General features: G+C 38.0%; 2 protein-coding genes and 1 pseudogene across 2 annotated transcripts in view; 2 read left to right on the forward strand and 1 right to left on the reverse strand.

The window, feature by feature from the left end:
- The first annotated feature begins 1,479 nt into the window (after positions 1–1,479).
- LOC131332525 (putative UDP-rhamnose:rhamnosyltransferase 1) lies at positions 1,480–4,486 on the forward strand (annotated as a pseudogene).
- Positions 4,487–6,692: 2,206 nt separating this feature from the next.
- Positions 6,693–8,912, forward strand: LOC131333159 (putative UDP-rhamnose:rhamnosyltransferase 1). The gene is made up of 3 exons (XM_058367522.1): positions 6,693–6,877; positions 7,028–7,427; positions 7,762–8,912. Exons 1-3 carry the CDS (start codon positions 6,781–6,783, stop codon positions 8,684–8,686), a joined length of 1,422 nt encoding a protein of 473 aa, XP_058223505.1. The 5' UTR covers positions 6,693–6,780; the 3' UTR covers positions 8,687–8,912.
- A 300-nt stretch (positions 8,913–9,212) lies between these two features.
- Positions 9,213–12,243, reverse strand: part of LOC131333156 (mechanosensitive ion channel protein 1, mitochondrial-like) — a 30,292-nt gene continuing 27,261 nt past the window's right edge. Inside the window, exon 7 of the mRNA XM_058367520.1 lies at positions 9,213–9,374. Within this exon, the coding sequence (XP_058223503.1) occupies positions 9,270–9,374 (105 nt within the window). The 3' untranslated portion in view covers positions 9,213–9,269. The remainder of the gene's footprint in view (positions 9,375–12,243) is intronic.

The raw sequence follows: 12,243 nt of genomic DNA on the forward strand, positions 1-12,243 counted from the left end.
ATTGAAAATTCAATTGAAAAAAAATACAATATCAAGACATTTAACACAGGGGTTGCTTTTCGAATTCTCATATTTTTTGTGATATATATAATAAAAACTTTAAAAAATTAAAACATTTTTTGATTATTCAATATAAAATGGGATGAGAAATATATTACATATGATGTATTTTGAATTTATTCGCAAAAATAAAAGTAAAAAATAAAATTGTAGAAATAGTCCCTCTAGTTTGTATGAAATCTCAATTTAGTCCCTCTATGAGGAGAAATGACAATTTTGTCCTCCAATTCCGTTTGATTCATTAACGCTGTAAGCGAGAGGGACGAAATTGAGACAGAATGTAAATTATAAGGCTAAAATTAACACAATTGATACTAGAGGAACGAAAATGAGAATTCATACAAATTAAAGGGACCATTTGTAAAATTTACCCATTTTAAATTTAAAATGCTATAGCTAACTGGGATCAGGGCTCACAATGTCTGGTTGGGTTTCCACATCATCCAAAAATATCTCATTCTCCAAGAAATTGGCTTATTCACGGCTACTCCTCGTGAATAAGTCACATTTGAATCCCTTTAGCCTTCTGTTTCGACATTGAACAATCCAAATTATAAAATACTTTTGAACGATCGTGATTGATTCCATAAACACTCTTTCACAGAAAGCTCCGTAAAAAAAAAATTTCTCTTAAAAGTAAAACACCACATGGTGTCAGTCACTGTTTTCATCATAAAATACTTTCTTTTGCTTGCCCAACAAAAGAACCGAGTGGATATCTTCCTAAGATCTAAGAGCAAGTTTATCAGTAATTAGTTAAAAAAAATTGTAAAACGTATATATATTTTATTTTATCTATTCACATTTTATTTCAACACTACATCAATACTCTCTATTTCGTTTGCTGAGAAAAAAAAAAACTATCTACTTAACCTACTCTCTATTAAAATACATATTTTTTCAATATTTTCCTTTATCATATTATTATAATATGAGAGAGTGGGGAGAGGGAGAGGGAGAGGGAGAGGGAGAGGGACAAAATTAAATAATCAAACAAATGGGATTCCAAATGAACAGTTGTTCGGTATTAGGTGTCGTTCCACTTTTCTTTTAAACATTATTTTTCAAAAAGGAGGTAATTTTAAGCTTAAATATAATAAAAATGAAAAATAATTTTTTAATTTTTTTTACATTATTTAAAAGATCTCAATGAGATCTACTCAAACAAGATCCATATTGATAGAAAAATTATTTGCATAAACGGAACCTTAATACCTAACCAAATTTTCAAAGCTATTTTACCTCCCTTTTTACCTCCCCTAAGGCAACTTGTTTTTTCTGTCCTCCTTAGTAAAATACTCCAGCTGAAATGGCCATTTTACTCTAACCATTTAAAACTCCTCCGTCTATTTATGGAGGACTCCATACCCCTCACTCTCTTCTCAAACCAAACCCCACTACACTACTGCTAAACTGCAAAACTCAAAAACAAATATGGCTAGCAAAATCCATGTGGTTCTCCTCCCTCAATCCGGCATTCGGCCACATGATGCCATTATACCAACTCGCCATCGCCTTGGCCGAATCCGGCCTTCATGTCTCCTACATCTCAACGCCAAGAAACATACACAGACTCCCCAAACCCCCTCAAAACCTCTCTCCCCCGTTCAGCTTCGTCTCGCTTCCGCTGCCCGTTCTCGACTCAGACCCACTGCCGGAAGGCGCGCCGAGGCCACCGTTGACATTCCCATGCACCAAATCCAGCACTTAACCAAAGCCTTCGACCTCCTTCAGGAGCCGTTGGAGAAGTTTGTTGTGGAGCATTCGCCTGACTGGCTTATCGTCGACTTCATGGTTCCCTGGGCGACCGACGTGGGGAGAGACTGCGGCGTCCCCGTTTTGGGCTTCTCGCCGTTCTCCGCCGTGACTAGGTTGTTTTTCGGGCCGCCGGAGTATTTAAGCGGGGACGGACGGAAGAGGGTCCGGTCGTCGCTGGAGAGCCTGACGTCACCGCCGGAGTGGGTGACTTTTCCTTCGTCGGTAGCTTACCGCAGATTTGAAGCAATCGGTACAGTCGGTGCATTCATAAATGAAATTAATTCTGGGAATCATAATGGAAATTGATTTTAGCACTCCAAAAATTATAGAGGGGCTCCAAAACGACGTCGTTTCATGTAATAATACAGTTCAATTTTGGAGCCCCTCAATTAATTTTTAGAGTACCAAAATCACAATGCATCATAATTCCTATGGCCTTTCGTATTTAAATATTCCCGTTGACTCTCTGTCTAATTTACATTATTGACGGCAAATAAGGCCTGTTCCAGAATAATTTTTTAAAAAATAAATATTTATTTTATATTTTTCAATTAAAAAATAATGTATATAAAAAATATTTTTTAATTTATTTTGTACTGTATAAAAGATCTCATCGAGATCTTTCAAATAAAATCCATATTGTATATTTTTAGATTTTATTAAGTCAACTATTTTTGAAGTTTGTAGGTAATGAGTGTAGAAAGAAATAGAGTAATGATTGAAAATAATGATAATGATTATAGAGAAATAAAAAGAAAAATAAGAGAAATAATTAAAGAGGAATAGAATAATAATTAAAATTAAAATCCAAAACCCTAAAACAAATAGAGATCGCATTTGGATACCACCTTTTGAGTATCATATGATGAACCCACGGAAGAATTTGCACTATTTGTCGTGTGATGTGTAATGTAGTGGGACATATTCTACCAATGCAATAGTGACACATCACGTTGTAAAAAAAAAGGTGGTACTTAGATGTGGTCGCTAAACCATTGCTCATAGCGTATTGTTTGTGGGTTTTTTTTAATTTTTATGGATATATGTATATTTGTGTCAAATTTTTTGAGATTAATCGTTTGTCTCAACAAAATAAATTTAAAAACTCAAAAATCCTGACTAAAGTAAGAAAAAGGCTTCTAAAAGGAATAAAAAGTTTCAAAACGATGTCTTTAATTAGTGTCCTGTACATAATCTTATCTGAACTTTTCAATATTTTTGACTAGTTAAAGGTAAACAAAAGATCATTAACAGTTAATAAACCCGACAATCTTTAATAAACAATAAATTTAGGTTAACCCACTGTGTGTGAACCACTGAACTACCCAAATTTCGATGTATAGTATTTTTTAAAAGATTATTAGTATTAATGGAGCATTTATGTGCGGCGTAGCGCCATAAACATAGTATTTCGTACTTAACGTATACAACATGCTTGTGTGGCCTAATTTATGGCGTGTTACTAACTAAAAGAAACGTAATGTATTGTGAAAAAATAATCTGTCTCGTAAAACAAAAAATAGATATTTAAAAAATAAGAATCTCAACGAGAAATTAACCTCGCATATATTCTCTCAACTCTATTCCAATTTACTTGTTTCTTCTCTCGTTTTTTGGGGGCAATTTCACAAACAGATACACTTATTCGATTATTTGGAGAAGATGCAACGGGAATGTCAACTGCAAAACGAATCGCAAAAACAATCAATGCCAGTCAAGCCGTGGCACTACGTACCAGCAGAGAATTGGGAGGCGAGTACCTGAGCTTATTCACCAAACTCATAGGAAAGCCAGTCAATCCAGTAGGACTTCTCCCACCTGAAAAACCGAAAGAACGACAAATCACCGATGAGTCCTGGATTGAAACCTTCAAATGGCTCGACCAACAGGAACCCAAGTCCGTCGTGTTTGTTGGGTTTGGGAGCGAGTGTAAGCTAAGTCGAGAACAGGTTTACGAGATAGCCTACGGGCTTGAGGAATCAGAGCTTCCATTCTTATGGTCCTTGAGAAAGCCCATTTGGGCCAAGGATGATTTTGACGCTTTGCCGCCCGGATTCTCTCCGCGCGACAAACAGAAGGTCTGCATTGGATGGGCGCCGCAAATGGACATTTTGGCACACCCGTCCATTGGAGGCTCGTTGTTTCACGCTGGATGGGGTTCGGCAATTGAGACGTTGCAGTTCGGGCACTGCCTTGTTGTTTTGCCACTGATCATCGATCAAGGATTGAACGCGAGGTTTTTGGTGGAGAAGGGACTGGCGATTGAAGTTGAGAGGGGCGAAGACGGGTCGTTTAGGAGGAGTGATATAGCTACAGCTCTGAGACAGGCGATGGTGGGGAAGGAAGGAGAGGGAATGAGGGCTCGTTTGAGAGATGCGGCTCCGGTTGTAGGCGACCGAGGGATACACGATGGGTATATTGCTGGGTTGGTTGAGTATCTGAAAAATGGGGTTGGAAAACAGAAATAAATGGATCATGACTGCATGTCACGGAGATGGTGATTACGGGATTTTAGTGTTTTTAATCCCAAAACGAACATGATCTTGATGTTTTCACGTAATAACCCTAAGATCAGATGGTTAATTTGGGAGTTGCTTGACCATGATCTCATGTAATAACAGATTGAATTGCCAAAATGGGACTATATGCTGGGCTACAGTTTGAATTATTGTTTCTTTCCTAATTAACTTTGGACACTGATTTTGGCGCTAAAACAATGTACGCAGGTGCTTTACTTTGCACTGGATATCAGTAACATCCAGTACAAAGTGGAGCGTCTGCGTACAAAAGTGAAGCGCGGAAATCAATTTCCAAGTTAATCTATTGTTCCTTTTCAATAAAACTAGTTTCCATAACAACAGTAATAGCAATAAAGCATGCCGAAATTATGAGGCAATTTTCATGCACCAGCAATTTTTTGAAAAAAACAGGACTGTAAGAAAGACGTTGAACGACTAGCCAAAATACCCATAAAGTGAATGTTTTTTATTAATCCGGCGTAAACTTTACGGAAAAATGAGTAATGTTTGTCTAAAATGAACACTGCGTAATATTCACCCACGACTCAGGTGGGTGAACGAAATAGTGCTCCAAAGTTTGATTCGTTTCTCAATTAGTAACACAAAATAGCACTCCTACTAACAATCTCTTTCTCCATAACCTTTTTTCTTGAAATGAGAAGACAACAATAAAATAGGATTAGAAACGTATTGCCTTGATTACTGGAGTACTTAAGGCACCTTTGCTTTTAGCCAAAAACATACTTTAAGGCACCTCGTGAAATTGATGACAAACTCTAATATATTATATTTAAATAAAAAGTGATAATTGACCACCAATAATGCTTCGCGGGACACGGCCGTAGGACACAGCTCCTATCCATTTTTTTTTTTCCCAATTCAGTCAAGTTTTGTAAATGTACTATTGATGTTTGATCAAACTGAATTTTTATGTCAATGACGTAATCAATAAGATTTACAAAATGAACGAATTCGATCATTTTTGTGAGTTCAAAAGGGGCGCATGCACAAAGGCCCAAAACTATACCGGATTGGACCAAAGAAATACTGTTGTTGCAGCACTTCTTCTCCAAGAAGCAGGAGAACCAAATATGGCCCAAATAACTGTGCATGAGCTCTGTCGTGTTTCACGGGGGCTTGGTGCAAAACACATTCATTTATTGTTGAAGAAATTTAAAATTACATGTGTACTTCTAATGAGGGCGTCTTTATTTTTGTTTTTTGTGAACTTTTGTTGTGAGCTGTTGGATCGTGATTTCAATGGTTCGAATCTGCTGATGATGATAAACCATTCATATGACCGGTAAAAAAGGAACAAAATTTAAACTAGGGTTACATTTTAAAAAAATAAAAACGAATTTACATAGAAGAAGTAAAATATTTTACCTTAAAAGTTGTAAAAAAAAAGTTGAAAACTTGGTAATGAAGTGGGAGGAGTAAACACGGATTTGGTCTTTTATAGAGATGGGTAAAAGGCATTAAGGGAAGGAAAAGTATCATTTTCGAAGGGAAACACGTTTTTTAGGTCTACACATGCATTACAGGGGCGTATCACACACACACTCCGTCATATGGGATGGAAAACCTATCGATTGCAGTTTATTTCAAAACCATAAGGAGGTGATGTGCTCATTAGTTAATGTTAGGGGGTTATCTGTCAAACGTCCAAATCTTATTATGGTAATCCGTATTTTGCCCTAATAAAAAAGACGATGAATGACTAGCCAAAATAGCCATAAAATGAATGGTTCTGATTAATCTGGCATAAACTTTACAGAAAACTTTACAGAAAATGAGTAATGTTCGTCCAAAATGAACACCGGGTATAATGTTCAACGAAATAGTGGTCCAAATTTCCATTGGTTTCTCAATTAACACAAAATAGTACTCCTACTAACAATCTCTCTTTCTCTATAAAATTTTTCTTGCAATGACAAGACAACCAATAAAATAGGATTAGAAATGTATTGCCTCAATTAATGGAGTACTTTAAGGCACCTTGCTTAGCCAAAAGAAATACTTTAAGGCACCTCGTGAAATAGATGACAAAGTTTAATATATTTTGTTTAAAAATAGAAGTGATAAATGAGCACCAATAATCCTTCGCCGGACATGGCCGTGGGACACATCTCCTGTCTAGTTTATATTTTTCCCCAGTTCGTTCCAATTTTGTAAATGTACTATCGATATTCGATCAAGCTGAATCAATATGTGAATGACATAATCAACAACATTTACAAAATGAACGATTTCGATTATTATTGTGAGTTTAAAAGGGGCGCACAAAGACCCAGAACTATACCGAACTGAACTGGTTAAATACTGTGCATGAGCTCTATCGTGCTTCACGTGGGCTTGGAGCAAAACACATTCATTTATTTAAGCTGTTTCAGCTGGAGTAACATCCACTTACACGAGGGATCGATAAACCAAACAAGGAATTATGGAGAGAGAAGAGATTCATGTTGTAATGTTGCCATGGCTGGCTTTTGGTCACATGATTCCCTTTTTCCAGCTCTCCGTTGCCTTAGCTAAAGCAGGTCAGTGGCCATTTTTCTCTAGTCTATAATTTTGAGAAATTCACCATTGCATACGATTCTCGGCACGTATCGTTTACTACTCTCGATACTGTTACTACATCATGAGTACCCTACCACTGATATAGGTATTGTGTGTGCATGCTAATGCAGGTATTCGAGTCTCCTTCGTTTCAACTCCAAAAAACATTCAGAGACTCCCGAAACTCCCTCCAAATCTAGCACCCCTCGTAACAATGGTCGAGCTTCCACTCACACCGGCAGCAGACCACCGTGGCTTGTTGCCGGAGGGCGCCGAGGCCACCGTTGACATTCCGCCAGAGAAGATACAGTTTCTCAAGGCGGCATTTGATCTGATGGAGGAACCCTTCAAGCAGTTTGTGTCCAAAACGAGACCAGATTGGATCGTCACTGACGTTATCTCTCACTGGGCGGCCTATGTGGCTCGACAATGCCAAGTGCCCCTTGTTTTATTCTCCGCCTACTCTGCAGCTGTTTGTGCTTTCTTTGGGCCGCCGAGGTACCTCGTCGGCGACGGCCGGAGAAGAGTTAGGTATGTGGTATTGTGGGCTAGGATTATTTCCAACTTTAAAGTTTCTCTCCAGTGATTCAAAATTAGGGTTTATTTGATAATATATTTTGCTTGACTGATTACTTATGAATATCTAAGCAATCTCACTTTTTGAGATTGAGTAACTTACACGGAATTTATAAAATTAATGGCTCCAATTTGAAAATGGAACGCAAGTTATTTTGTAGCCTATTGGTAGGTATTCTGTATTTTCATGTATTTGACTTGTGCTCACTAATTGCACACTGATTTTTTTGCCAAGAAAATAAAATAAAATGGAGTCGATCGAATTAATCATTGGATTGTGTCATAATAGGCCATCGCCGGAGAGCATGACGTCGCCACCGGAGTGGTTCAGCTTCCCGTCGTCAATAGCATACCGCACCCATGAAGCAATTCTCATGCACCCAGGATTCTATGGAAACAACGGAACTGGGAAACCGGATGCTGACCGACTTGCCAAAATACTCGAATCATGTCACGCCATCGCAGTGCGTAGCTGCATAGAATTTGAAGGCGAATACTTAAATTCACTTGCCGCACTCAACAACCTGCCGGTGATTCCGGTAGGTTTACTTCCGCCGGAACCACCAAAGGAGAGAGAAACGGTTACTGATGGGCCCTGGACTGAGATCTTCGAGTGGCTGGATCAACAACCACCTAGTTCAGTTGTGTTTGTTGGGTTTGGGAGTGAGTGTAAACTAACTAGAGAACAAGTTCATGAGATATCTCATGGGCTAGAGTTATCAAATCTTCCTTTTCTATGGGCCCTTAGAAAACCCAATTGGGCCGCCGAGGATCCCGACATTTTTCCGCCGGATTTCAGTGGCCGGACGTCGGGAAGAGGGAAGGTGTGCATTGGATGGGCCCCACAAATGGAGATTTTGGGACATAAATCAATTGGGGGGTCCTTGTTTCACTCTGGGTGGGGGTCGGTCATAGAGACATTGCAATTCGGACATTGTCTCGTTTTGTTGCCATTCATAATTGATCAAGGGTTGAATGCAAGGCTGCTTGTGGAGAAGGGTTTGGGGATTGAAGTTGAGAGAAGAGAAGATGGATCGTTTACCGGGAAAGATATAGCAGAGTCGCTGAAACGAGCAATGGTGTCGGAGGAAGGACAGGGGATACGAGCCCGAGCGAGAGAAGCTGCCGCGGTTTTCGGTGATCGGAAGCTACATGATCAGTATATTGCTGAGTTTGCTGAGTACCTGAAACATGAGGCTGTAAAACAGGGTTAAGAATCATCTGTATTTTCAATAATGTGGACGAGTGCTCGAGAGTAATGCGCTAGATATATGGGTGAAAATCAACTTCTTCCACTTCAGAGTCCTAAATTCAAAACAAAGATGCACAATAGAAATGCACATCTATGTTTTGGTTGCTGTTTTTGGCTAAGTTCCTGTTTTAGAAAACCAATTGACGGATTTTTCAAAACGAATCCAATTTTAAGATAACGGCAAATAATATTTCCAAATTCTTGAAAACCATTTTCGCTCAAAATCAAGTCTATGTTGAAAGATTGAGTCTTGAAAGCAAATCTCTAAAAAGTTTGCTGAAAAGTGACTGAAATAAAAACAAAGCACAATGACTGAGAAAGCAATAAAAAACTCAATAAAAATAGTTGCAATCAGATAAAAGCAATAACGAAAACGATAATTGAGAGAGCATATGCAACTCCAACAATGATATCATCAAATTCAAAAAAATCCGAACAGTAACACAAATTCAGGACTGTGTAGCTCATTTCCGAAAATTTATTAAGCAGGTCTGTCTAGTAGATCAAGAACTCTAATTATGCATTCCTTGTAATACATCCAGCGATCATTTCTCTTCCAGAGTACTACCCAGTGTAGCACCATGCTGCTTGATTATCTGGACTGATTGCAGAAGAATGTCTTGCTCTGTTGAGTAAAACTCCTCCTTGCTCTACAACCGCCAAAGAAAGCAGCAGTTTCTTAACGAAATAGAAAGGAGATTAGATAGTTAAAGAGGAAAAAACAAACTAATCAGGAATTTGTCAATGAACATCACCGGTATTAAGTCAAATCTAAATAACGAGAAGGGGAAAATTCTTATAAAGGTATCGACTCTGAATTTTTCTCTCAACATTTTCAGCACTTAAATTTGTTTCCTGACTCTACTGAAAACCAGAACCAAGCCGCATAGAATGTCCAAGTATATGGATTTTGATAAAACAAAAACTAACCCAAACTGCCTGGAATTATAACGGTTTAGCATCAAAGAAGAGGCATAAGTATGAAGAAAGGACAGTACTTTTCATAGTGCAATAGTTGACGATGCAATTGTAATATGCAGACTAACATAAATCGACATTTATCACGAGTATGCGTATCATCTTTGCCTCTTTGGATCAGTTGATGCTTAACACCTCTCGGAGGAAGTAAAAAAGAAGTCAAAACTTGACCTGGTAAGTGTATGAAGATGCTCAAAATTCACTCTTCCAAGTTTAAGAGCTTGGAAAGAAACAAGCATATATAATAATTACGTGGAAATTATCCTCCAAATACTGGTCAATTTTGGCATGTGGGACACAGCTCCTATCCAGTTTTTTTTTTTTTTCCCAATTCGGTCAAGTTTTGTAAATGTACTACCGATGTTTGATCAAAATCAATTTTTTTATGTCAATGACGTAATCAACAAGATCAACAAAATGAACGAATTCGATTATTATTGTGAGTTCAAAAGGGGCGCATGCACAAAGGCCCAAAACTATACCGGATTGGACCAAAGAAATACGTTGTTGCAGCACTTCTTCTCCAAGAAGCAGGAGAACCAAATATGGCCCAAACAACTGTGCATGAGCTCTGTCGTGCTTCACGTGGGCTTAGTGCAAAACACATTCATTTATTGTTGGAGATCATTTAAAATTACATTTGTACAGGGGCCCTCTAACGAGGACGTCTTTATTTTTGTTATTTGTGGGCTTCTATTGTCAGTTATTGGACTATGATTTCGATGGTCCAGATCTGCTGATGATGATAAACCATTTATGACCGGTTTATCACCATCAACAGATCCGGACCACTGAAATCACGATCGGACTATCAGCGATGTCTGTATTTAACAAAAATAAGAGCACCCTTATTAAAAGCGAAAATCCTATTTGTACCGACGGTACCGGTAGGGAAAATGCACCGACGGCCGATCCGAGCCGTCCAAAAATTTTAAAAAATAAAACCGAGTGGGCCCTACGCGAGAATCAATGGCATCCGAGGTGTGTAGGGTACTTGATCCGAGCACCCCTTTTTCGTGTATTTTTTAAAATTTTTGGACGGCTCGGATCGACCGTTCGGTGGCCGTCAGTGCATTTTCCCTACGGGTACCGTCGGTACCAATAGCAGTACTCTATTAAAAGTGCCCTGCACATGTGTATATCTTATCTAAGGTTTTATTTTGGTCATTGGATGCCCATTTTCTTAAATTTTTGGGCGGTGCATACCCATTAGCCGGGGCGGATCTACATAGGGCACGTGAGGTCACGTGCCCCCATGCCCTTTAATTTATTTTTTTATTTTTTTTTGCTGTTTTATATATATATTATGCATGTAAGTAGTTGTCTGTTGGTACAGTGGTAAAGTGTTCTCCTTCTAAACAAGAGGTGGTGGGTTCGAGACTACCCCCATGCTCCCCTGCAAGTTTTTTTTTTGTCTTTTTTCCAAAAGGCTATTGAAATTGTGTTTTTTTTTCCAAAAGGCAATAGAAAATAGTTGTGCGTACCTTTTTTTTATATTATTCGTGAGTTCGAGTCTACTCCCATATTGCATTTGTATTTTTTTTATCCCCAAAACTGTAATAGTAGAGTTAGTAATAGAAAAATAGATTATGAACATGTGATAATTTTGTTTTAATGCATTTAGTCAAGGTGCGCAAGTTTGTCCAAATAGCTAATTATTAAAATACATATATACTTTAAAATTGTTAATTTATCATGAATGCTAAAATTATTTTGGAGTAAATGTGCTTAACTGTAACTCATATATTATGATTACAAAAAAAATTAGTGCTCCCGCTATGATAAATTCCTGGGTCCGTCACTGCCCATTAGGCCATTACTCCCCATGTATATATGCATACTGAGCCAGTTAGATGAATCTTTTCCTCCTACACAAGCTAAAAGCCTTTACTTCTACTTACTCTCTTCCAACCAAAATATCAGGGTGCAATTGGCTCATATATATTTTCCCTCTTGATCATTTTACTTGTTCAAGAAGACTACCGAGAAAACTTTTGATTTAAACCTCAGTGTATCGATCGTACTTTTACACAAGTGATTTTAAGCATACTGATGGTTCTTGATTCGGGAAAAGTTTTAACTGCACACAAACCGTTGCAGGAATATTGTTTTATTTTGGGAGTAGAACGTCACACAACTCGGTGTAAGCGGGGACGTATATTCTCTTAGGACAACGCTTTACGCGTAACTCGATCCACATAAGTTTTCTCTTAAACTCCTAATTTATTGCTTACATGCATAATTATCTCAATATTTGAAAAATGGATATATTGCTGGGTTGGTACTTGGTTGACTATTTGAAAAATGGGATTGGGAAACAGAAATAAATGGATCATGACTGCATGCTATGAACGTGGTTGGTGATTACGGGATTTTAGTGTTCTTAATCCCAAAACGAACATGATCTTAAATCTTAATGTTTTCACGTAATAACCCTAAGATCAGATGGTTAATTTGGGACTTGCTTGACCATGATCTCAGATTGATCGAATTGCAAAAATGGGAGTATATGGTGGGCTACACTTTGAATTATTTTTTCTT

The sequence above is a fragment of the Rhododendron vialii genome, chromosome 7a (genome assembly GCF_030253575.1).
Source record: "Rhododendron vialii isolate Sample 1 chromosome 7a, ASM3025357v1".
NCBI lineage: Eukaryota > Viridiplantae > Streptophyta > Magnoliopsida > Ericales > Ericaceae > Rhododendron > Rhododendron vialii.

Coding starts and splice junctions, on each gene's coding strand:
- LOC131333159 (XM_058367522.1), top strand. CDS start 6,781: ATGGAGAGAGAAGAGATTCATGTTGTAATGTTGCCATGGCTGGCTTTT. Junction 6,878..7,027: donor CGTTGCCTTAGCTAAAGCAG/GTCAGTGGCCAT, acceptor ATGCTAATGCAG/GTATTCGAGTCTCCTTCGTT. Junction 7,428..7,761: donor GACGGCCGGAGAAGAGTTAG/GTATGTGGTATT, acceptor GTGTCATAATAG/GCCATCGCCGGAGAGCATGA.